Raw genomic sequence first — 27074 nt, forward strand, 5'->3', positions numbered from 1 at the left:
TAATCAAACCCACACATCCGGGTCGGAGTGGGTTGAAACCGAGTGGAAACCTCTATGAGGCGCCCTGTCTGGCCAGGGGATATCCTTTAATATTTAACTAAATTAAACTTTGAATGACATTGATTGGCTGTTTGGACTGAAGTTGCCCATATATGGAGATACATGACCTCATAGTAATTAATTAAAAAAAACAAATATTAAGAACGAACCTTGAAGAAAAGATCCCTTTCCATCACCCGACAGCTCCAGCCCAGGGGTATCCACGATAATGTCAGCCCGATCCCACCAGAGAAACCCTCCCGAGTCTCTATTCAGACCAGCTGTTACCCCCAGGAGGTATCCAGACGTGTCGTCCATAAACACATCTGGATTGGCCGATACCAGCTTCACCGATGATGACACCGACCTTAGCTCTGACCTTCTGAACGGCGATGACCCCTCAGGAGAGCCTGCTGCAGGTCGTCTTTTCCCAGAGTTCCTGGCATCCTTCCTGAAATCCTCTGATCTGTTTGATCTTTTGAAGGACTACCAGGATCTCTGCCGGGGCCAGATAGCTGCTCTCCAGCATGCCGTTCTGGGGTCAGGACGGCGCGGTAGGACCGCCGTAGGAGTTAAATGGATCCTACAGCAGGAGCTCAACACCTGGAGACTGATTAATTCACTGTACAGGGATCGCGTTCAGGCAGAATTCGGAGATGACATCGTGACGGACCTGCCGGTTCCCAGTGAGAGTGAGCGGTTAGTTGTGGAGCAGCTGTTCCAATGTGATAAGGTCGTCAGACAGAGTCAACTGGTGGTTGATTGGTTGGAGAGCATCGCCAGAGATCGGATGGGACATTTCGCGGGCGACATCGAACGCTACGCCAAGAACGTCTACTGGGAAAACACCCTCCATGCTCTGAAGGTGAGAAGAACGGGAAGCTCTGCCCTGGTCACCGAACTGGACCCGGATGCTCCGGTGAGACTGCAGCGCCCCCTGGTGGATCTCGACAGAGAAGACGACGACAGACTCCTGAAGGACCTGTTCACGCTCATCAGAGCCGGGATGATCGAAGAGGCTCAGAGGTTGTGTAAACGCTGTGGTCAGGCCTGGAGAGCTGCCTCTCTGGAGGGATGGAAGCTCTACCACGACCCCAACGTCGCCTCCTCGGGCTCTCTGAAGCTGCAGCCGGTCGAAGGGAACCCTCAGCGAGGAATCTGGAAAGCCTGTTGCTGGAGAATGGCCGAAGAGCGGCAGCTGAACCGGTACGAGAGAGCGATCTACGCCGCGCTCAGCGGAAACATCAAGCCGCTGTTGCCGGTGTGCGACGATTCGTGGGAGGATTGCGTCTGGGCGCACTTCAAAGTGATGATCGACTCGCTGGTGGAACAGGAACTGATGTCGTCGGGCATGGCCCTGCACCAGGACGCCGACGCGCTGCCGCGAGAGCATCTGGAGGCCAACTGGACGATGAACAAAGTGTTTGAAAAGATCCGAGCGACAGAGTCCAAGAAGGTGACGGAGGAGAGCTCCGAACATTACCACGTGATTCAGAAGGCCGTCATACTGGAAGACCTGGACGGGCTTCTGGAGGACTTCCGTGATTGGCTGACGGGTCCAAAGCCCCTCCCACCTCACCTGCTGCGGTTCATGACTCACCTGGTGTTGTTCTATCACTCTCTGGGCATGGCGCTGAAGGAGGACGTGTGTGTGGACGTCATAAAGAGCTACGTCGGCGTGTTGATCAAAGAGGACCAGTGGGAACTCGTAGCCAGCTATGTCGGACAACTTCCTGTCGACATAGCGACCGTGCAGTATGCCAGTGTCCTGGAGACCGTCAGCCAATCGGAACGGAGGAAGAGGTGTCTGCATCTGGCCAATGAGGCCGGGCTAGATGTAGCAGCGATCACTAAGCTGGTGGTGGAGACTGTGCTGGGCAGAGACAACACCGAGTTCCCCCTCCTCCACGCACACCCGCTGGATACCGCTACCACCCGGGAGGAACTGGAGAAGATCGACATCATTGATTGGTTACTGATTGACCCCGCCCACCGAACAGAAGCTCTCAAACAGTCCAACGGCGTCATGAGGAAGCTCTTAGCCGCGCAGAAGCTGGACGCGGTGAAGGCCGTGTTTTCCAAACTCCCCGAGACCTCGGTGACGGAGATCTGTCGTCAGTGGGAGGACGATCAGGACACGCCTCCTCCCGCTGAGGACGAGAACGCCGTCGGGGAACACCTGTGCATCGGAGCTTACCTGGACGCCCAGAAGGCGTTTAACGATTGGACCAATCACGTTAGCTCTGCTCCTCAGAGGCCTGCAGACCCCGCCGCCGCCCACCAGGACACGTTTGCGGTGAGAGTGGCCAATGAGATGAGAGAGAAGGAGCTCCAGCGTGAGTACGCTAGGTGGGAGGTGGGCGTCGGCCATTTGACCGCCGACGTTAAAGAAAGAATCCACAGCGTTCTGATTGGAGCGTGGATGGTCGACGGCAGACAGGACGCATCGGAGGACGCGCGGCGCAGCCACCAGATGGCGACGCTGCGCTCCCTGTATCTGCCCAGGTTGTGTGCGCTGCTGTTGCACGTCCTGCAGTGCTCCAACCAACACCAGGAGGCGCTACGACTCGCCGACATCATCGCCTCCGACCAACACCGGCTGTACGAGGTGTTCCCTAAACAGGAACTGAGTCAGTTCCTTCAGAGGTTCAGAGATTCGTCTCTGCTGCTGTTGGACGACGGACTGGATGCACTGGGATACCAGTTAAAACCATAGCCTGCACGCACAGTTTGTTTGTCTTGTTTATTTTCAATCAAATGTGTCGTCAGAGTCAGTTATTGAGTTATTAGTAAGCATAATATTTCCATGTTCACACACAAATTATATTTCTCAATTAGCTTTGCTGGGCAACCTTTTGTTTTATCCTTTAATATTTAACTACATTTAAATTTAAATTATGAATTAGTGATTTCTTCTGAAACTTTGCCCATATATGGCTATGCATGACATCATATAAATTAGGTTACAGTACTGACAACATCACAGTTTCCCAGAGAAAGGTACAAGTCACATTAATGACTGTAAACTAGTCAGCTTCAAATTATAATAGTTATTATCATTTGCATTATGATGTCTTTGTTTAAACAAGACATTGATGAAACCCAGCTCTGGTAGCTCAGATATATCCTGTAGCATTCGCTGCAGCTCGGTACAGTTGATGGAACAGCACGAACAGACAGACTGGGACTCTGTTAACAAACTCCTCGAACATCATGGATTTAAGCCGGTGCGTTTTGCCGATCCTTTTCAAAACGAGAACCTCTCCGATTTGGTTCTCCTACACAAGGACGCATCTCGTGAGATCAGGAGCATCCTGAGGACGATGATCTCAGACTCGGACAGACGAGAAGCCCTCCTCCAGGAGTTCATCCAGTCCAACGACCTGCTCAAACAGGAAGTCCAAGAGCACATGAGCCTCTCTTCCCAGCACTCCAAGAGGGCTACGGATCTGGAGGGCATGCTGGACAGAATCAGGTGTAAGGTCCAAGACATGGAGAACCGGTACGCCGGGAAGGTCGCCCAACATCCCGACCACATGCACCAACTCCAACAGGAAAAGCAAGAGGCTCAGAGGCGCTGCCTGGGACTGGAACAGAAGCTAGCGAAGGAGATGGACGCGGCGGCTGAGCTTCAGAGGAAGCTGTACTTCACCGTCACGGAAGAGGAGTCGAGGCGTTGGGCGCCGGACTGTCCACAGAGCTGCAAGAAACACTCCTCCGTGGACCAGCGCATGTTCGGCGTCATCGACTTCTACGACACTCAGTCCCTCAACGGAGACTCGTCTGACGACGCGTCTTGCCCTGCGACGACGACGAGTCGGAAAGACTCGCCGGGCGACGTTTCCCCGTCGTGCTCCAAAACCATCATCAAGCTTTATCAGGACCAGCTGAAGGAGAGCCACGCCCAGAGAGAAGAACTCAAGAGTGAGTTGCAGCACGTGAAGCGAGAGCTGGAGGCCAGGCCCACGGTGAAGGAACTGAAGTCCTACAAGCAGCAGCTCCGCCGTATGGACCTGCTGATCAAACAGAACAACAACACCGGCTCGACCAGAGAAGGAGGTCTAAACTCTGGCACGTTGGACGAAAGAAGCAGCATGAGCGAGAAAGCGATGGTCGACGCCAGTGGTTTATGCGCTCGATACCGCCATCTGCTGATCGAGATCGGGGCCATTCTGAGAGGTTCCAGGACTCCGTCGGTGCGGCTGCACTGGCCTCAGAGACCGGCCACCAACACGGAGTCGGAGCTGGTGGAACTCCAGGACCTCCTCCCGACGTTGGAGGCGTGGGCCAAGCAGCTCCACTCCCTGGACAGGATGCTGGAGAACATCTCCCTGGACGAGGAGAAGGCCCCGCGCTGCGGCGACCACAGCAAGGCGCTGCACCACAGCGAGGTGGTGCTGCGCAGCGCCAACAGGAAGACGCTGGCCAGCATGGTCTCCCACTTCCAGACGCTGTTCGACGTGCGCTCTCTGAACGGCGTGTACCCGCGCATGAACCAGGTCTACACGCGGCTGGCGGAGATGACCAACGCCATGAGGAACCTCAGGCACGTTCTGAACCTGGACGACAAAGTCACCTCCTGTGAGATCGTCAACAAGGTGGCCAGGGTGCTTTCCTCCCCGGAGCACGTTGGGTCCCCTGTGCACGCAGCGCCCCCCCGACGCTGATGGACGTGTATTATGTGGTATTTTTTAGAGCGTTGCTCTGAAAGAGGCCAGCCGTCTTTAACCCATTCTGACCTGAGATCAGATTCATACGAGGTTTCCACTGGACACACACTGGTCTGATCAACCCATTCTGACCCGAGATCAGATTCTAAAAATGTCAGTCGTTCTTCGATTTTTTCCAAAAATAGCAGACCTACAAGCTCGTAGCGCGCCACTCGGTGGCGCGCTATGAGCTTGTAGATCTGCTATTTTTCAAATAGCTAAAGCATGACATGATGCTATAACACCAGAATGGGTTTCCGTTCAGAATGGGTTAAGGATGATCTGCTGTCTTTATGTCTTTGCGTGCGTGCTTGCCCCAGAGCTAATCCTGCAAAGCGCACCAACTTAGTATCTCCACTTTTTCCATGTTATACTTTTTAACTCATAGGATTATCTGATAACGGAAATCATGGGGCTTCAGCTAACCTCTGTCAGAGCTATAGCCATTCTGAGATTGGGCCGAAATGTTGCACATCTATGGAGTCATAGCACACAATCCTATAGATAGGTCCCAGACGACTGATGTCAGACTGGTCACATCAAATCCTAGATCCAAATGAAGCCTCAGGCTCTAAATTAGACTTCATCTCTTATTTTTCTGTTTTTTTTTTACACAAACGACATATTAATGCAACATGGTGAGGGACTATATATAGAGTGCACATCCATCCATCATCTACCTTCAACCGCTTATCCGTAGTCGGGTCGCAGGGGCAACAGCTCCACCAACAAAGTGCACCAGACTTCCATCTCCAGAGCAACATTACTGACTTCCCTCCTGGGGGATTCCGAGACGTTCCAAGGCCAGTGAGTTTCCAGGAGCCAGAGTGCACATCTCGATCGATAGGGTTTGTCAAGAGTGGAGAGCACCATGAATGTAAAATATTGAACTGGATGTCGTAGGAAACACCACTTGGCCTGCCAGGCAGAGAACGGTGATGTGCACCATTCTAGTGGTTGGTCTGCCCTCTTTTATTTCATGTGCATGCATGTCATTGTATAAAGAGAAGTGTTGCCTGGCAATTATTTATGGGGATTCTCTCTCTCCTTTCCTCCTCTCATACTGCACACACACACACACACACACACACACACACACACGAGTGGCTGAAACGGTTGCTTTTGAACGTGTGTATTTAATGCTACACTGACACTGCAGCAGAGTATTCTAGTAAGAGAGTGGCGACGACACCACTCACATTGTAACAACGGAATGCGGAAGTGTTCATTCTATCTCAATGGGATAGTTCCAGCCATAGGAGCAATGTTTGGAACTATAGCCCAGCATAGGCAACCGCTTTGCGGCGAGATCAAAGCGTGTCGCTAGCCTACTCTCCTACTCTACACTCTGTACTGTAGCCTACTGCCTACTATACATTGTAGGTCCCAGCCAAGGCCTCAGGGGCCAGTTCCTATGGGAGAACATACAGTGATTCCCAAAGTGGGTTCCGGGGACCCCCAGGGGTCCTTGAGGGAGTTCCAGGGGGTCCCCAGCTAAATGATAGTTAGGAACCAAATGGACCCAAATAATAATAATAATAATAATAATAATGGATTTTATTCATAACGCACTTTACATTCGTTAGAATCTCAAAGTGCTACAGTGAGCAAATGCAAAAGAATAAAAAATAAAAACATAAACATTATTACACCATTAAAACCAACTGAGAAAAGGGAACATCAATTTAAAACCAAATGGCATGCTATAAAAAAACGCTTTAAGGGAAGTCTTAAGTCCTCTCTTAAAATGAGTCAATTAACCGAGTGTACAAATGGAATGGTTCCATTTGTACACTCTCAGAGTTAAACTAACAGTGATTTTACAATATAAATTGGGGGTCCCAGAGATAGAAATGCCATTAACTCATTCTGGCCGGGAACCCATTTCGGTGTTGGCATCACGTTATGCTTTAGCTATTGAAAAATAGCAGATCTACAAGCTCATAGCGCGCCACCGAGTGGCGCGCTACGAGCTTGTAGGTCTGCTATTTTTGAAAAATCGAAGAACGACTGACATTTTTTAAAATCTGATCTCAGGTCAGAATGGGTTAATCAGACCAAGTGTGTGTCCAGTGGAAACCTCGTATGAATCTGATCTCAGGTCAGAATGGGTTAAATGGACCCGTAAACTAATGCATGTCATTAAACTGGGGGTCCTTGAAATTAAACAGCTTGAGAATCACTGCTAGAGCCGTAAAAATGTAAAAAAACAAAAAACAAAACAACAAAAAAAAAAGTAAAACGCGGGCTAATTAGCATCCATCTGGGGGTCCTTGACATGTAAAAGTTTGGGTACCCACTGTATACTGTAGGAGTACGCTATACTGTATATGTTCTCCCATTGGCTGGGGCTCAGTCCTTACCGTGGGTCCCTAGCAGCATACATAGACATCAAAGTGGGCTTCGGCCCCTGCCCTTTTACCCGTCTGTAAAACAACTGCCCTCTCCAGACCACGAATGCAACATTTAATAATAATAATAATAATAATAATAATATATATATCTCAATATCTCAAACTTTGATTGATTGATTGAAATCTTTATTAACAGTTTGCAGAATTACAGTACATTTCAAGCACAAACTCAATACAAAGACTGTTAACTGTGAGTGGACGACCCAATTAAGCCTACTTGTTTACAACAGGGTCCACATTGTTCAATTCATCAAAACATTTAGAGACAAACAAATAGACACTTCTATGTAGTTAAAGAACAGAACAGGAATTCATCATATAGGAAGCGAAAAGGGAAAAAAAAATATATACAGTGAGGGGAACAGGGGGATAAAAGAAAATGAAAGACAGAGTGTAGGGCGCCTGCACACAACACCATGCGTTGATGCCATGTGTGCATATGTGCAGGCACCCAACACCACGTCCATACAAAAACATAGTACAATCCAGATAAAAATTCAGCTTTTACAGAGGCCAGTTTCGACTTATATAGCGCTTTTCTGAGTACCCAGTACCCAGGGGGGCTTTACAGAGGTAACAACACAAATAAAAACAACTATTAGAAAAAAGGAAATAAACACTAAAAGCTATTTAAAAAAAAACATTAAACCTTGTAAAATGTAGATCTGCTATTTTTGCTATTTTTGTTCAAAAGTGCCCTCTTCAGCCTGCCTCTCTAACACTCTGCACGGACACTTTTCTTCAAACAATACAACCAGACAAAACAAAACAAGACAAAACAATACAATTCCTAGATAAACAAGAAACAAACATTTCACATAACAACATGGACATAATGTTATGTGAAATGTTGTTTTGTTGCACTTTTTGTTTCTTATTTATCTAGGAATTGTATTGTTTTGTCTTGTTTTGTTTTGTCTGGTTGAATTGTTTGTAAAAAAGTGTCTTTATGTATGAAGTGTATTTTGTGAATTGCCCTTTGACCCCCTTGAAAACGAGATGGTAATTCAGGTTCAGGTTCAGGTTTATTTGTCATGTGTATAGATACAGAGTATAAATACAATAAAAAATATTTTACTCAGAGCACTCTCAGTCCTACATACACAGGACATAAACAACATCTATAGTGCAAGAAAAAAAGACAAAAAACAGGAAAAGAAAAGTGAAGTGACAAAACTCATTGATCTCAAGGGATTGTTCCTAAATAAAGAATTTCAGACATGCTACAGAAGTGGCAAACTGGACAACTGACTGTAGTAGTGTAGGACTTCACTGACTCCACTAGATGGCAGTATAGCATAAAAAGGAATGCAAGCTGTTCGGGAGGATGGAAATCACATGACTTCTATATATACGTCATCATCAGGAAGTCGTACATGAGTCTCATTTCTACAAACAAACCGACAGCACACAGTTATATTTACATTGTTTAACTTTAAATAACTAATACATAGAAGCAGCCATGGCGCTCAGTGACGCAGACGTTCAGAAACAGGTAATTAATGAGCTTTTAGATGAACTTGAACAAAAAGTTTAAACTACCGTTAACACTAAACAGGTTGTTCTGCAACTGTTGCAGAAAGTTTGTGAATTGTTTGATGAATTGAACAAGGTGGACCCTCTTGTAAACAAGTGTAAATGCTTTATTGGGTCGTCCACTCGCAGTTAATGTAGTCTTTGTATTGAATTGTGCTTGAAATGTACTGTAATTCTGCAAGTTAATAAATATTTCAATCAACCAAAAGAACCATCTGGAACCAGCTGTGTCAATGGCGATTTGAATAATACATTGAGGACTGTATTTTATATTGAACCAAAATGATGCCACGGGTGGGCAATGATCACTTAATTGATACAAAAAAAAACAAAAAAACATCAACTACTTTGTGAAAGATCAAAGAACCATCTGGAACCTTGTGTCAATCAATGGCGATTTGAATAATACATTGAGAAGAACTGTATTTTATATTAAACCAAATAGCCACCGGGTGGTCAATGATCACTTGGTAAAAATAACATTTAATTATATAAATAAATAAAATTAACTACTATAGCGCTATTCTCCCCAGATAGTAGTCAGAATAGATGCGTATTCAATTGGTGACTGATATAGTCTGTATTATAATCAATGGTGGTTTCCACTGTCTAGTTCTGGTAAATATTTTGGCCTAATATAGTATATATTTTGGACTATTGAGTCTTGTTCTGCCTGTATATATTTCCATGTATTCTGTTGCTTGTTTATTATTGTTATCGCTGTTTTGCTGTTGACTGCATTTGTCTTGTTTTATTTTTATTATTTTACTGTGTACAGCACCTTGTAACGATTGTTTTGAAAGGTGCTTTATAAATAAAATAACCTTACCTACCTTACCTAGTAGTATTAACTACTATAAGTGATGATTTCCCCAGAAAAGTGAATTGCTCACTCCTGATGGAGACCCATATAGTTTATGGTTTGTGGACATGGAATAAACATTGTATTTCTAACTCCAATACCTTCCTATAGATCAAACACATGATGGCCTTCATTGAACAGGAGGCCAGTGAGAAGGCAGAGGAAATCGATGCTAAGGTAAAGAAAAAAAATAGCTTTTTGTCTTTATTTTGTGTGTATGAGAAATCAGAAATGTGTACAAACACACACAGCTGTGTGTGTGTGTGTGTGTGTGTGTGTGTGTGTGTGTGTGTGTGTTTGCACCACGGAATGTGATATTGTATAATATTAACCCATTTAGGCCTGATGTCGAAGTAAAAAAAAAACAAGGTGGACCAAGGTTCACTCTGAAAGAATAATATACCTATTCAAAGATTTGTGCCGCATTTTTACGATGTTTCAAAAATAGCAGACCTACAAGTTCATAGCGCGCCACTCGGTGGCGCGCTATGAGCTTGTAGATCTGCTATTTTCTAATAGCTAAAGTATAACAGAATGCTTGAAACACCAAAAGGGTTCCCGACCCAAAATGGGTTAAGAGCGCCCCTCACTTCACACGTCTGTGCTTTTTTTCCCTTCTTTCCAGGCAGAGGAAGAGTTCAACATAGAGAAAGGTCGCCTGGTGCAGACCCAGAGGGTGAAGATCATGGAATACTACGAGAAGAAGGAGAAGCAGATTGAACAACACAAGAAGATGTGAGCCGTGATCATTCTCTCGTTCATGGGCAGCATCTATAACTGGGGGGGGGGTTTGGTTGTTTGACATCTGGGGGTTTTGGTTGATTGACATCTGGGGGTTTTGGTTGATTGACGTCTGCATTCTCAAAACGCTCACAAGCCTGTCGAGACCTTGTTTTCATTGTGGTTCTTTTGGGTGTTTTAGTGGATTATTTAGAACTCACATCAGAGTCTTTAGGAAATAATCAAGGTAGAGAGTGGACTGAAACAATGTCACTTAATTACAAAGACTGGTCTGTACTGTACCGAGCCCAGGGTAGCCTCGGTCCCAGGCTTACTTTGCGCCCAGGGAGGAAGCACGCATGCAAGCCTCCTGAACTGAACCCTTTACATTTCTCTCTCTTATACACTGACCGTGACCGAGCAGAGAATACATTGGAGGTGGGGCCAGTGGACATGGTCACAAATGGGTCTTATGTAAGAATAGGTCATCTGACAGACAACCAACAGGTGGATAGTATTCTCATATTCAAAATCATATTACAGTGTACAGGCCCGAATGCCCGATGTTAAATACTTAGTCGTACAGCGGGTCGCGCGGCCAGAAATGACAGATCTGTGTGAGCTCACAACACTTGAACGCGATGCGATTACGTTGTTGTGCTATTTGAGAACATTTTAAAGTATAAGCATAACATGAAGACAAATACCTTTTTGAATGACAATTTATTTTTTATATAATTTTATAATCATGTAGGCCAACACTAGTATGTCTGAGACGTCATTTTGACCGTTTTTTATTTTGAAGTTGATTATCTTTGAGCCCATGAAGCATTCAGAAGGTTCCCCTTCCATAACCATCACCATTCAATCATCTCAGACATTTTTGACATCTGAAACATTTTCTAAATATGAATTTAAGCACATGATGCTACTACTGCCTGATTTAACTTCAGTCATGCTGGTGTTAAAACCTTTCAAAAATGAATCTACAAGCTCTTTTGAAGGGACAGACAGTAGGCTGACAGGAAACGGGAGAGAGATGGGGGGGGGAAGACATGCAGTAAAGGCCGTGTCGGGCTCGGGAGTCGAACCCGCGGCCACACTGCGACTGGATTACCAGTCGGGTGGCCCAGACCAGCTATTTTTTTTGAGCATTTCTGTAAAATGTCAGGACACATAATTGCTGATATTATTATTCCGGCTCTAGACTCCATACGTCTACACAGAACAAACTCACTCAAATCTCACCAGCCAGCATGCTACCATATGTTGCAGTTACTTTGTTTGCGTTGCAGCTTCGTTCTAAGTAACATACATGTTTTCTTTCTGTCCTCCAGTCAGATGTCCAACCTGATGAACCAGGCCAGGCTCAAAGTGTTCTAACATACATGTTTTCTTTGTGTCCTCCACAGTCAGATGTCCCGTTCTAACATACATGTTTTCTTTGTGTCCTCCACAGTCAGATGTCCAACCTGATGAACCAGGCCAGGCTCAAAGTGTTCTAACATACATGTTTTCTTTCTGTCCTCCACAGTCAGATGTCCCGTTCTAACATACATGTTTTCTTTGTGTCCTCCACAGTCAGATGTCCCGTTCTAACATACATGTTTTCTTTGTGTCCTCCACAGTCAGATGTCCCGTTCTAACATACATGTTTTCTTTGTGTCCTCCACAGTCAGATGTCCCGTTCTAACATACATGTTTTCTTTGTGTCCTCCACAGTCAGATGTCTAACATACATGTTTTCTTTGTGTCCTCCACAGTCAGATGTCCAACCTGATGAACCAGGCCAGGCTCAAAGTGCTGAAGGGTCGCGATGACATGATCGCGGTGAGAGAGAGACCACCTCCTTTTACTGCGTTGTTTTACAGTCGACTAAAACTATGAGACGAAACTATGTTCGTTGACTACCTTTTTTCACTGACAAACTGCATGGAAACTACGGTAAATGAAAACTGAGCTACGATGACTAAAACTAAATATAGTGACAAATTTGTCAAATACAAGCTAGAAAAAAAGCTAAAATGTTAGGAAGGGGCTAGTGGACAGGAGATCCAGTATAAGTCATTTTACCCTTGGTTGCATGTTGAAAATACAAGCTACAGTCTACAAGCTCACAACGCGTCGCAGTGCGACGCGTTGTGGACCTACACGTTTGAGGACCTACTTTTAGCCCTACAAGAGGTGCATGGGGCTCACAGTTGGTTGGACGATCCGTCAGTACAACTCTTTGGTTCAATACAAGGTCCATAAACAACAGAAAAGGTTTGCACACCGACATATGAACGTTGAGGCAAAAATATCGAATCAGTTAGTAAGTTAGAAATGTGCAGAAAAAGACAGTGGACGTTTTGGCCATTGGACCATCATCAATACAGAATGCAGGTTGCATAATGCTGGCTTTAAGCAGGCAGTATAGCCCTATTAAAGGTAAGTTAACAAATGGTAATGAAGCTCATAGAAGGCACACGGTGCTATCAATCAACCCATTACCACTGTTGAGGCCCATGGGTGCAAGGAAATGTACACACCCCATACAGGCATGTTTGTTTGCTGTATCATACAGCAAGCAAACAAACATGAATCAATTCAATATTGTCACATCACTCTTAAAGAGATAACTATACAATTCTCACTAGAATTACAATGTATTGTTGCATGGGTGCATTCATGCTTTTTAGCCCTGCTATTGACTAGCGTGGTGCACTAAGAAGGGCAAAATCAGTAAGTTCAAAACGTTTCTTCTGGTTGGGCTATTATGCTCTTAATTACTCTTTTGTTTAATGCATCTGAAACTAAAAAGTGCACTGACATAGTTAATTCAAGAATAAGCATGGGAAAAGAGGTTAGTCCAGAACTAGAATTAAAAAAGAAAATCTTGTTTTGTTTTTTTCTTGCCCTGAACTGTGAACCATATTGGACGTGATTCTTCCGACCCACTGTTTAGGAAACGGTGTATTAGAACACAACTTCTTGCTTTCCATTTTCCTGACGAGTAAAATGGTTTTGGACATACGAGGTTTCCACCCGACAGCGACCATAATGCAGTCATGTACAGTTCTCTGTACAGCTGGGGCTCATGTGATGAATATAATGATGGGTGACATGGTTAATTGGTTCAGATATATAGTTATATATGCATGCATATCAAAGCATACAGTATGGTACAGTATATGCGTTGTGCACATGCTTGTGCATTTAATGTGAAGTCTATGTTGAAGTTTTGATAGTCTTGTTTATTAAAACTGGGCACAAAGCATGTGGGACTCACAAGTCAGTGAGTGGATTATTATTTTTATTTTTTACTCTTTTAGTTTATTGCATTTTTTGTCAGGCACACGTGGAAAGGACTCAGGATGCAGACACAAAAGTCACTGAAAGCAGGTCTTTATTCCAAAACGTCAAAACAGGCAAGGGGCAGGCAAAAATCAAAACAGTTCAAAGCAAGGTCAATCTCCAAAGGCAGTCAGCGAGGGCAGAAGTACCGGCAAGGGCTTGGCAAAAATCGTGGTCTAGAAGAAGCAAACAGAAGTCAGTAAAACAAGGCTTGAAAATGGCTTGGGTGCGTGGAAGGTCACAAGACAATCTGGCAGAGATTGTAGAGAGACTGAGTCTTAAATACTGTGGGCATGATTGCAGGGGATAGAATGCAGGTGGTTCAGACACACCCACACTCCCACTCAGACTGTGACATTTTTGTTATTCCTCTTTCTTGTACTGCTTTACTTATCTCTTTATTGGTGTTTATATTGTTTTTGTTTCTCCTTTTTGTGTAAAGCACGTTGAGCTGCAGCTCATGTCGTGATTCATGACAGGTGCTATAATATAATAATAATAATACTGATAATAAAGAGTATTATGTTTCCGTGTCTCAGGAGCTGCTGGCCGACGCCCGCGACAGGCTTGCAGACATTGCCAAGGACTCGGACAAGTACGCCAACCTCCTTGAAGGACTGGTGCTTCAGGTAAACTATGGAGATAATGTCCTCCTTGAAGGACTGGTGCTTCAGGTAAACTATGGAGATAATGTCCTCCTTGACGGACTGGTGCTTCAGGTAAACTATGGACATAATGTCCTCCTTGAAGGACTGGTGCTTCAGGTAAACTATGGAGATAATGTCCTCCTTGAAGGACTGGTGCTTCAGGTAAACTATGGAGATAATGTCCTCCTTGAAGGACTGGTGCTTCAGGTAAACCTCATCGCTACTATAGAGATATGTCAGCCATTTGACCTTTTTGAAGATGTGGGTATTGACATCTGAGGCAGCGGTGGCGGAAGTTTTGCGGAGCGGTCTTGATATCGGAAGGTCGCTATAGTTCGTATCCCCGGACCGGCACGTTAAAATTACCACCGCTGAAGTGCCCTTAATGGACAAGGCATTGAACCCCTACCATGAAATGTTCTATGAGCAGGGCCTGGCTGTAAACAAGTTCTTGAGCTTAGTCCAGTTACCCTGGGTAAACATAGTACCTTTCCTTTTTTCCTTTACATATATAATATATTTGTTAATTTTCAGTTTTTGCTTAAAAGTTATATATTTTTTTAAATCAAATCAAATCTAAATGTTTCAAAAATTATTAGAAAAATGCCCACTCTGCACTCTGCACTCCCTCTGGTGTTGGGTGTGGACATCATGTATCCTCAATGCATCCTGAGTGTATCTGTTCCTCGTTCCACTTCCAGGGCTTCTACCAGTTACTGGAACCTAAAGTGACCATTCGATGTCGCAAGCAGGATGTGGACATTGTGCAGGTCAGAGTCTAAGATGGACTGTTTTTCTCTTTCTTTTTGTGTCTTTGCGCCTTTATTTTTATTTTATAGAGGGATACAGTAATAGAAGTCCTGACGTCACTCTCTCATCCCCTCGGTTCCCCCCCTGGTTCACGGAAGTAATTTCTCTATGGAGAATAACATGGGGTGATCTTAATATCGTCTACTATAAGCATTGTGGTCCAAAAAAATAAACAAGCTGTCTCAGTGTTATTGTCAGGGAGGTGTCTCTGTATCGTTTATGACAGTCAGTCACTCATATATGATACGGTCTGTTTCTAGAGAAAATGTAACTAATTCAGTAGCAGTTAACAATAGCGTTTTCTCTCAGTCAGATGATTCTTCATATCCATAGGAGTGAAGCGGCCTGGATGATTTGTTTGTTTTTCAAACACAGTACTTATATGAGGCAATCTAAAATCCCCTATGGGGATTACAATGCAAATAAAAAGTACATGAACCGGTTATACTTTTGCCAATTATACTTTAGCTATTGAAAAATAGCAGATCTACAAGCTCATAGCTTGTAAATCTGCTATTTTTGAAATATTATGAAAATGTGGTGCAAATCTTTGAATATATATTCTTTCAGAGCGAACGTTTTTAACTCGTATCTTTGCTTCTGGCGGGGTCTCTGGAACAACATATTTTCAGATGAGGGTCGGCGGTCAATTACATATATTTTTGGGGGTCCTTGAGAATCACTGACACAGAAACATGGGTTTTTCAGCAAACTGTCATGATTTGTAGAATCTGTTGTCAGGTCTAAAGGGATTCATTTAATTGTTAAAAACACCCCCACCCTCCACCAAGTTGGGACTAGGTTGGTGGAGGGTGTGTAGAGCTCAGGATTACATTAGATAATTGACACAGGGGTGAAAAATGGGTTACAAAATTGTGCCATTAAAAAAAAAAAGAAACACAAGCTGCCCTCGAGATAGTGATAGCATACTGTACAACACATTAGGTTTGTCATATAGTTTGTGATTTTTCTGTGTCTGACAGGCTGCAGTGGATAAAACATGTTATTTTATGTGTCTGACAGGCTGCAGTGGATAAAACATGTTATTGTATGTGTCTGACAGGCTGCAGTGGATAAAAACATGTTGTTTTTCTTACAGGCTGCAGTGGATAAAAACATGTTGTTTTTCTTACAGGCTGCAGTGGATAAAAACATGTTATTTTTCTTACAGGCTGCAGTGGATAAAAACATGTTATTTTTCTTACAGGCTGCAGTGGATAAAAACATGTTATTTTATGTGTCTGACAGGCTGCAGTGGATAAAACATGTTATTTTCTGTGTCCGACAGGCTGCAGTGGATAAAACATGTTGTTTTCTGTGTCTGACAGGCTGCAGTGGATAAAACATGTTGTTTTCTGTGTCCGACAGGCTGCAGTAGATAAAACATGTTGTTTTATGTGTCCGACAGGCTGCAGTGGATAAAAACATGTTGTTTTCTGTGTCTGACAGGCTGCAGTGGATAAAAACATGTTATTTTCTGTGTCCGACAGGCTGCAGTGGATAAAAACATGTTGTTTTCTGTGTCTGACAGGCTGCAGTGGATAAAAACATGTTATTTTCTGTGTCCGACAGGCTGCAGTGGATAAAAACATGTTGTTTTCTGTGTCCGACAGGCTGCAGTGGATAAAAACATGTTGTTTTCTGTGTCTGACAGGCTGCAGTGGATAAAAACATGTTATTTTCTGTGTCCGACAGGCTGCAGTGGATAAAAACATGTTGTTTTCTGTGTCCGACAGGCTGCAGTGGATAAAAACATGTTGTTTTCTGTGTCCGACAGGCTGCAGTGGATAAAACATGTTGTTTTCTGTGTCCGACAGGCTGCAGTGGATAAAACATGTTGTTTTTCTTACAGGCTGCAGTGGATAAAAACATGTTATTGTATGTGTCTGACAGGCTGCAGTGGATAAGAACATGTTATTTTATGTGTCCGACAGGCTGCAGTGGATAAAACATGTTGTTTTCTGTGTCCGACAGGCTGCAGTGGATAAAACATGTTTTCTGTACCCAACAGGCTGCAGTGGATAAAAACATGTTTTCTGTACCCAACAGGCTGCAGTGGATAAAACATGTTGTTTTCTGTGTCCGACAGGCTGCAGTGGATAAAACATGTTTTCTGTACCCAACAGGCTGCAGTGGATAAAAACATGTTTTCTGTACCCAACAGGCTGCAGTGGATAAAAACATGTTTTCTGTACCCAACAGGCTGCAGTGGATAAAAACATGTTTTCTGTACCCAACAGGCTGCAGTGGATAAAAACATGTTTTCTGTACCCAACAGGCTGCAGTGGATAAAAACATGTTTTCTGTACCCAACAGGCTGCAGTGGATAAAAACATGTTTTCTGTACCCAACAGGCTGCAGTGGATAAAAACATGTTGTTTTTCTTACAGGCTGCAGTGGATAAAAACATGTTATTTTTCTTACAGGCTGCAGTGGATAAAAACATGTTTTTCTTACAGGCTGCAGTGGATAAAACATGTTGTTTTTCTTACAGGCTGCAGTGGATAAAACATGTTGTTTTTCTTACAGGCTGCAGTGGATAAAAACATGTTATTTTTCTTACAGGCTGCAGTGGATAAAAACATGTTGTTTTTCTTACAGGCTGCAGTGGATAAAAACATGTTGTTTTTCTTACAGGCTGCAGTGGATAAAAACATGTTGTTTTTCTTACAGGCTGCAGTGGATAAAACATGTTATTTTTCTTACAGGCTGCAGTGGATAAAAACATGTTATTTTTCTTACAGGCTGCAGTGGATAAAACATGTTGTTTTTCTTACAGGCTGCAGTGGATAAAAACATGTTATTTTTCTTACAGGCTGCAGTGGATAAAAACATGTTATTTTTCTTACAGGCTGCAGTGGATAAAAACATGTTATTTTTCTTACAGGCTGCAGTGGATAAAAACATGTTATTTTTCTTACAGGCTGCAGTGGATAAAAACATGTTATTTTTCTTACAGGCTGCAGTGGATAAAAACATGTTGTTTTTCTTACAGGCTGCAGTGGATAAAAACATGTTGTTTTTCTTACAGGCTGCAGTGGATAAAAACATGTTGTTTTTCTTACAGGCTGCAGTGGATAAAACATGTTATTTTCTGTGTCCGACAGGCTGCAGTGGATAAAACATGTTATTTTCTGTGTCCGACAGGCTGCAGTGGATAAAACATGTTATTTTCTGTGTCCGACAGGCTGCAGTGGATAAAAACATGTTGTTTTATGTGCCCAACAGGCTGCAGTGGATAAAAACATGTTATTTTCTGTGTCCGACAGGCTGCAGTGGATAAAAACATGTTATTTTCTGTGTCCGACAGGCTGCAGTGGATAAAAACATGTTATTTTCTGTGTCCGACAGGCTGCAGTGGATAAAAACATGTTATTTTCTGTGTCCGACAGGCTGCAGTGGATAAAAACATGTTTTCTGTACCCAACAGGCTGCAGTGGATAAAAACATGTTATTTTTCTTACAGGCTGCAGTGGATAAAACATGTTATTTTTCTTACAGGCTGCAGTGGATAAAAACATGTTATTTTTCTTACAGGCTGCAGTGGATAAAACATGTTATTTTTCTTACAGGCTGCAGTGGATAAAAACATGTTGTTTTTCTTACAGGCTGCAGTGGATAAAAACATGTTATTTTTCTTACAGGCTGCAGTGGATAAAAACATGTTATTTTCTGTACCCGTCAGGCTGCAGTGGATAAAAAGTAAAAACATGTTATTTTTCTTACAGGCTGCAGTGGATAAAAACATGTTGTTTTTCTTACAGGCTGCAGTGGATAAAAACATGTTATTTTATGTGCCCAACAGGCTGCAGTGGATAAAACATGTTATTTTTCTTACAGGCTGCAGTGGATAAAAACATGTTATTTTTCTTACAGGCTGCAGTGGATAAAACATGTTATTTTTCTTACAGGCTGCAGTGGATAAAAACATGTTGTTTTTCTTACAGGCTGCAGTGGATAAAAACATGTTATTTTTCTTACAGGCTGCAGTGGATAAAAACATGTTGTTTTTCTTACAGGCTGCAGTGGATAAAAACATGTTTTCTGTACCCAACAGGCTGCAGTGGATAAAACATGTTGTTTTTCTTACAGGCTGCAGTGGATAAAACATGTTATTTTCTGTGTCTGACAGGCTGCAGTGGATAAAAACATGTTATTTTCTGTGTCTGACAGGCTGCAGTGGATAAAAACATGTTATTTTCTGTACCCAACAGGCTGCAGTGGATAAAAACATGTTATTTTTCTTACAGGCTGCAGTGGATAAAAACATGTTATTTTTCTTACAGGCTGCAGTGGATAAAAACATGTTATTTTTCTTACAGGCTGCAGTGGATAAAAACATGTTATTTTTCTTACAGGCTGCAGTGGATAAAAACATGTTATTTTTCTTACAGGCTGCAGTGGATAAAAACATGTTGTTTTTCTTACAGGCTGCAGTGGATAAAAACATGTTATTTTATGTGTCTGACAGGCTGCAGTGGATAAAAACATGTTGTTTTTCTTACAGGCTGCAGTGGATAAAAACATGTTATTTTTCTTACAGGCTGCAGTGGATAAAAACATGTTGTTTTTCTTACAGGCTGCAGTGGATAAAAACATGTTATTGTATGTGTCTGACAGGCTGCAGTGGATAAAAACATGTTGTTTTTCTTACAGGCTGCAGTGGATAAAAACATGTTGTTTTCTGTGTCCGACAGGCTGCAGTGGATAAAAACATCCGCATCTACAAAGAGTTGGTGCAGATGAACATAGTGGTCACAATTGATCAGCAGCGTTTCCTTTCCCCTGATATGTAAGATGATTCATATTCATGTTATATAAATATATATATATATATATATAGTACTACAGTATGTACTTGACAGTATTGAACTTGCTAACTGTGTGTGGTGTGGTGTGGTGTGTGTCGTGCGGCACGAATTGAGATGACGATTATCTTTTTCTTTTCTCCAATGAAAATATTTATTGAAACAGTTTAAGAGCCATAAACGTCAAGTCGTCTAATTGCCAATTATGTACCGGATGCCACGGACGACAAGACGTGCTCCCTTAGGAATTCATATATTATATGAATTATATTCTCTTTTCTTTTCTATCCATATTTAGACATTTCCTCTAATCTGGTGTGCAGGTGATGACATGCACGTATGCATAATATAATTACAATTTCTTTCTTTTTAGAATTGGCACTCAAAGCCTAAACTGGTGACCACCAGGTGGCGCTGAAAGAGTGAACTATGACATGACTATGAATTGGACCAAATAGTGCTGCACAATTCCTCCCAAAATGAGGTTCATTGTGCAGCAGAACTAGTGTCCGTGCGTTGTGTCGTCTGCTGTGGCGGAACAGGCTTTAGTTTCAGAACTAGTGTCCGTGCGTTGGGTCGTCTGCTGTGGCGGTACAGGCTTTAGTTTCAGAACTAGTGTCTGTCCGTGCGTTGGGTCGTCTGCTTTGGCGGTACCGGCTTTAGTTTCAGAACTAGTGTCCGTGCGTTGGGTCGTCTGCTGTGGCGGTACAGGCTTTAGTTTCAGAACTAGTGTCCGTCCGTCGTGTCGTCTGCTGTGGCGGTACAGGCTTTAGTTTCAGAACTAGTGTCTGTCCGTTGGGTCGTCTGCTGTGGCGGTACCGGCTTTAGTTTCAGAACTAGTGTCTGTCCGTTGGGTCGTCTGCTGTGGCGGTACCGGCTTTAGTTTCCACATACTATTGGTCCAACTCTTAACAACGACAACCTACCTCAAACCCTAACCCTCAATCCGGTCGCCAACCTTAACCCATTTAGGATGGGAACCCCTTTTTGGTGTTGTAATCGTTATGTCATACCTGGTCCAAGGACTGTCTAAAGAGGACGGGACGCGAAGACCGCAAGGGCGACGCCATGTTGGCTCCATGGTGCTCCATGGAAGGAGAGAAACATGCTCAGTTGAGACCAAGGAAGCTGAACGAGGAAGTGTCGGCTGCATGAAGCCCACTGCGCATGTTTCTTTACTTCCATGGAGCACCATGGCGGCGCCCTTACGGTCTTCGCGTCCCGTCCTCTTTAGACAGTCCTTGACCTGGTGGTGCCGTGCTACAAGCTCGTAGATCTGCCCTTTTCTTTAAACTCCATTGGCAGCCACATATGGCAGCGAGCCAGCGACACTTTTACTGATACCCTTTAAGAGTACTGAGTGATGTTAATCGTCAAGAATATCAAGAATATATTATATGCCATGATTTTGTGAATGTAACCCTACCTGTACCTAGCGTACAAGGACACAATATCTGTGTCCTTGTATTCTCTCTCATTTACACAGACATGACGAAATGGTTAAAATGTGTGTCATTGTTTTGAACAGCTGTGGAGGAGTTGAACTCTACAACGACAATGGAAAGATCAAGGTGGCGAATACTCTGGAGAGCAGACTGGAGCTGATCGGATATCAGGTAGAACACCTCACCTCATTTACATGATGTAGTCGAGGGCATTTACAGGGTCGTTACCACAGACTGTAAAAACATATGGACAAAGCGTTCCCCGGGTCTGATATGGACGTAAGATGAAGCCAGTCAGTCCTTGAATTGTAAATCGCCATCTTTCTAGATCTGTTTGGGCCCAGCTGGCCCATTGGCTGGCCCAGACAACGAGGTGGGAATTCCCCCCCTTCTTCTTCGTTGGTTTTTATTTTGACTCGAACGGGGGGTGGCTCCCGATCCTAGACTGTAACGGTAGCCACGCCCCTCAGAACATGCGCGACTTTATGCGGTCATTTTTTAAATAAATGGGACCATCATTTTCCAAAAAGAATATTATGACATGAGAAATGAGACTTTAAACTAGTGACTGTGTAACGGTCAGATATTTCTATCACTGCTACTAATTAATATTAATCACGGGTTGTGAATGATCTCCTCTTAGGATACAATTGAAACACTGGAATGTAATGAAGATAGCCTAAATAAGCAAGCAGAAAACAGTCAGAAACGTTAACCTTTTATCTCAAGTCAAAATGAAGGAAACAACAGTTGTACACACAGAGTTGAATGAATGAATGAGTGAATGATCCGAACCGAATGTCCGTGTCTCGCGCACACACTCACGCGCTCCCTTATTGTTTAGTATAGTTCCGTGGATGTTTCCAAACAAAGTCTGTTGCCCCCAGAGTTCCTTCCTGAACGTTAAACTCCCTCCAAAGCAAAGTAAAGGTGATCAAATAAACGTAATCCATCCCCGTAGCGACCGTAATCCAATGAAGGTAGGCTACTCCAAACGAAGAGGAAGAAGAAAACCTCGGATCCTCGCGGGATGTCAAAATAAATAAATAAATAAAAGATGAACGATCTCACCGGTTGAAGATATGTCTCGAGCCTCCTCGAACCGTGAGCTCAATCGTTCGTGTCTATCGCTTCCAGTAACGAGGCATTAAAGAACAAACATATCTACAGGTCCCTCGTAGACTCCCTGTTGGTTTGTCTCTCCCCGTCAGGTCTACCTCAGGCCGGTAACCTCCGCCTACTTTAGGCCAACTCTAGACCTGTGTCACTCGCATGATATCAAATCATAAACATAGTGTTTAAAACCCCCCCAAATAATAACAAAATCACACAATAGACAGCATAGAATTTATAGGACCTTACCCTTGACAGATGGCGTTAATTAGAAATATTAAATAATACACCATGTACTTTTAAATGATATTAAAATAAATCATGCTTAACTTGTGTGGCAGCCAGTCGCTACAACTGGAAGCAGAAAGTATTCATGACCATGTTTATTAAGGTAATACAGTCTAGGTGAAGTTGGGCCCAAATACATGGGCCTCTATGGGGCTATGGGTTTTTTTGGGCCCAATGACAGCGCCACAACAGGCCATTATATGAACTTTCAGGATGTCCCGATTTCCTCAGTGGCTTCACGAAATATCTATCTGACTGCCCCCCTGGTCAGTAAATATATCTGTCTGACTGCCCCCCTGGTCAGTATAAATATCTGTCTGACTGCCCCCCTGGTCGTTACTTGGGTCACGTTCAACATATCCTGTCGTTTCTTGATCTCTGGACAGATGATGCCTGAAGTGAGAATGGCCTTGTTCGGTGCCAACCCCAACCGGAAGTTCAAAGACTAACACTCTGGCTTCTGGGTTTTGGACCTACCTACGGGATACAGAGAGAAAAACACGGACTGTTCACTGGATCTATGGATCTATGGATCTATGGACTCATCACAGCAAAACCAGGAGCAGAAAGGGCCTTTACAAACACCTGCTCCTCTTCGTCAGGGTGAGAACATGGCTGTTGAGGTGTGTGTGAGTGTGTGTGTGTGTGTGTGTGTGTGTGTGTGTGTGACTGTGTGTGAGTGACTGTGTGTGTGTCACATGCAAATACAGTAGAGTGCCTTAAACACATTTTGTGCCTAAGACGTCCACAGATGTCCTAGGAATTGTTGTTTTGTTTAGTTTTTTGTTTTTCTTGGGTCTAAAAAGTGGGCACCCTGGGTCGCCATTTTTGAAAGGGCACATGATGTGTTTAATATGGGGTATATAATATATTCAAGCCCTTTCTCTGTGACAAGAGGTTGCCTTGTGTTGTAACAGTGGTTCTCAAAGTGTGGTCCAGGGACCCCCCGAGGGGTCTGTGTGAGGCTTCCAGGGGGTCCCCAGAATAGAATATATCGTTAATATACCATCAAAATGTCAGACTATTTTATACCTGAGCTATTCGGTTTAAAATTAAAGGTCTTCTTCATAATTTTAGAAGTTCTTTTTAACAACACAAATCTATTTAGATGGGACGAATAAATACAATATTTGAGAACCACTGCCCTATATTCCAATGTAACTGTAAATGTGTACATTTCAGTTTGGGAGAACCTAGTCCTGCTTAGCCAGACAACTAATTTCACAATCTCCGATTGTTATATAGAGTCTGGAACTACACCTCCTGAATGTTATATAGAGTCTGGAACTACACCTCCTGAATGTTATATAGAGTCTGGAACTACACCTCCTGAATGCTATATATAGAGTCTGGAACTACACCACCTCACTTCCGCTTTATATTTGACTCGTGATAGAGCTTCTGTTGCTCCAGACTGTATGACGTAAAGCAGACTGTATAACAGACTGTATGATGGAAGCATTTGAAAATTGCGAGAGGCAACAAGTCTGGCCAAACGAGACTAGGGAGAACCTGAATCATTTGAACACGAGACTAGGGAGAACCTGAATCATTTAAACACGGACACATGCACTCTTATTTAGGTAATCACTAATCAGAAGCCATACTACAGTTTTCCTTCTGCTTTGTATATTTCTGCCAGGGCTGGGCTAATATGGACTACAATTTCATATATATATTTGAACAAATATCTCCTATTTGTGGGCGTGACTGGTGCTTTCACAAAAATACTTACACAATTTTGTTTTAGATAATCATTAGAAACTGTTACTTTTCATGAAATAAACGATGGAAGTGAATTAGAACCTTGTGTTCCATTAGATCCAATATAGTTATTATTTAGTCACAAGCTCTTGCTGTTTTCATTGGTTCAATATTTATAAAACCTACAGGCTTAAACTCTTATCTGATCCATTTATTATTACTTTTTTAATGGCAAAAATAGCGTCCCAACTCGCTTAATATAGATTGGATTTTTGTGCTACTTTTTTTTTCCAATTTTTTTTCTAAGTATGGAGATGCAAGGTTTCTACCCGACTGACAATATATGGATTATAGCCCAGTCCTGCCTTCTGCTGTGTTCTGTTGGAACGGCTAGTTTATTTATAAATGATGTGTATGAGTATATGAGAAGTTTACCTTTCTTCCAAAGCATCGTAAAAAGTAATAAATAAATGTGCAACTGAGAAAGCAGTATGTATTTATTTTATTTACATCTTGTAAACACAGCATTCATTAGGTTAATTAATTCTGTCTCTACCATGAGGAAAGTGTACAGTGTTATTCTAGGCCTCATCAAAACAGATCTGACATTAAAAAAGTAAAAAATAAAATGCTTTTTTTACTGCCACCTAGTGGATCTAGGTAGCAAATGGCAAACAGTTGGCAATTCAAGATGCCACATAAAAGACCCTCCATGTTAAGTTTTCCTCATCAGTTCTCACAAAACTGGTCAAAAATACCAGAAAAATAACACTTTCCAGCACCTTAATTTCCACAACGCCGGTTGGAGACTTAACACTTTGTCTTGTTTTAATGTCTACAGACTTTCATAAAAATAAGGCTTTTGTTTGTTTTTTAATTGTGCGCATGTCATGCACAGAACAGATATAGTGTATAGTATAAAAGTTCAACTAAGCAGTAACTAAATACATAATTCAGAAGGGTTCTGTTTAATAAAGGGATAGTTCAGATTTTAAGCTGTATGAAATACTTGCCATTAATATAGTTGTTGCAACTGTATTAATTGATTGCCCGAGTCCTGTGGTGGGAGTTCTGCTCTGATTTTGGTGAAATATTAAACTACCTATAACTTAAAATTTAACTTTCAATTTCTTTTATAATTTTATTTTATTTTATAATGACTCAAATATTAAATAATCTGCATATCAACGCCCCCACCTCCTCAGGACATTGTGGTATTGCAGCTAAAACGGCTTTCAAAGTTAAAATGCATGTTATTTCTGCTTTAAGTAGTTCCGGTCATTTTGTGGGGGGCACTGGGGCTACGCAGTAAAAGTAATGAATCCACAAACTGTCATTTGTCCCCTCTATCACATGGAACTATTTTTGGGTGTAGTGATATGGATACAAAATACATAGTTCTGTGTGATCACGATCAAAAAATTAACAAATTGTTGACCTATTTCTAAAATATTAGTGCAACTTTCGTTCATTTTTTACCGTGATCACACGGAACTATGTTTTTTTTTTCTTTTGTATCCATATCACTACGCCCAAAACATAGTTCCGTGTGATAGAGGAGTCAAAGTTGAACGAAAGTTGCGCTAATATTTTAGAAATAGGTCAACAATACAAATGATGTTAGTTTTTGTGAATTAATTAACTTTTACTGCGTGGCCCCATGCTGTGCCCTCCACAAAATGACCATAAAGGTGGTTGCACACTGGAAGCGTTTTTCGGAAAACCCGATGGAGAAACGCCGCTAAAAATCTGAGAAACGCGCTCTGTGTGTGCGTGGGGACCATAACTACTTAATATTTCACCAAAACCAGAGCAGAACTCCCACCACGGGACTCAGACAATCAATTAATACAGTTGCAACCAAAGGAAAGGTACTATGTTTACCCAGGGTAACTGGACTAAGCTCAAGAACTTGTTTACAGCCAGGCCCTGCTCATAGAACATTTCATGGTAGAGGTTCAATGCCTTGTCCAAGGGCACTTCATCGGTCGTAATGTTAACGTGCCGGTCTGGGGATACGAACTATAGCGACCTTCCGATATCAAGACCGCTATACGCAAACCGTTCGGCCACCGCTGCCACCATATTAATGGCAAGTATTTCATACAGCTTAAGTTTAAAAAGCCCTTTTAAGCCCTTCTGAGCCGAAGAGGAAGTCAAGGCCAACTGGATAGCGGGTCCAGCAGGCTAACCTGTGTGGCCTGCAGGCTACCCGGGGCAGTTCGTTAGGATATACACACTGAGATTAAACTCATTAGTGGGAGATTAGCCAATGACCTTAGTGTGTGACGGGCAGCACCTTCACACACACACACACACACACACACACACACGCACACACTCCATGAAGGAATCCAAGATTACAACTCTGACTCTGAGCATGAGGCAGAGGGCTGTGCTACTGTATCTAAACCCCATTTAGACCTGAGGACAATTCTATACAAATGTATTTTAAATCCTGACCGTTTTCTGAAAAACCTCTTGTTTCTGTCAGTCATTCTCATGTTGAGGACACCCACAAATATATGCAATTTGGACGCCGACCCCCCCCCCCCATCTGAAAATATGTTGTTTCAGGGACCCCCCTCCCCAGAAGCAAAGATTTGAGTTTAAAAACGTTCGCTCTGAAAGAATATATATATA

General features: G+C 42.9%; 3 protein-coding genes across 3 annotated transcripts; all 3 read left to right on the forward strand.

Annotated features, from left to right (window-relative positions):
• Positions 1-268: 268 nt before the first annotated feature.
• On the forward strand, positions 269-2755 carry LOC308314653 (nuclear pore complex protein Nup107-like; the record flags this gene model as incomplete). Its single annotated transcript, XM_080762285.1, has 1 exon — positions 269-2755. One exon carries the CDS (start codon positions 269-271, stop codon positions 2753-2755), a length of 2487 nt encoding a protein of 828 aa, XP_080618411.1.
• Positions 2756-3134: 379 nt separating this feature from the next.
• LOC308314654 (centrosomal protein of 70 kDa-like) lies at positions 3135-4706 on the forward strand (the record flags this gene model as incomplete). The annotated part of the gene is made up of 1 exon (XM_080762286.1): positions 3135-4706. The coding sequence occupies one exon, from the start codon at positions 3135-3137 to the stop codon at positions 4704-4706; it is 1572 nt and encodes a 523-aa protein (XP_080618412.1).
• Positions 4707-8519: 3813 nt separating this feature from the next.
• On the forward strand, positions 8520-26955 carry atp6v1e1a (ATPase H+ transporting V1 subunit E1a). Its single transcript, XM_080761609.1, has 9 exons — positions 8520-8657; positions 9672-9737; positions 10186-10295; positions 12044-12110; positions 14156-14245; positions 14965-15033; positions 19771-19865; positions 21410-21497; positions 23114-26955. Exons 1-9 carry the CDS (start codon positions 8625-8627, stop codon positions 23174-23176), a joined length of 681 nt encoding a protein of 226 aa, XP_080617735.1. The 5' UTR covers positions 8520-8624; the 3' UTR covers positions 23177-26955.
• The last annotated feature ends 119 nt before the right edge of the window (positions 26956-27074 follow it).

Source organism: Protomyctophum bolini (assembly GCF_963924005.1).
Source record: "Protomyctophum bolini genome assembly, chromosome: 4".
In the NCBI taxonomy this organism is placed as follows: domain Eukaryota; kingdom Metazoa; phylum Chordata; class Actinopteri; order Myctophiformes; family Myctophidae; genus Protomyctophum; species Protomyctophum bolini.

What these genes read in the sequence shown, in the direction of transcription:
- atp6v1e1a (XM_080761609.1), top strand. Translation starts at nt 8,625, where the DNA reads ATGGCGCTCAGTGACGCAGACGTTCAGAAACAG. An exon ending in ATTGAACAACACAAGAAGAT is followed by an intron (nt 10,296 to 12,043) that starts GTGAGCCGTGAT and finishes TGTCCTCCACAG; the next exon opens with TCAGATGTCCAACCTGATGA. An exon ending in CGTTTCCTTTCCCCTGATAT is followed by an intron (nt 19,866 to 21,409) that starts GTAAGATGATTC and finishes TGTTTTGAACAG; the next exon opens with CTGTGGAGGAGTTGAACTCT.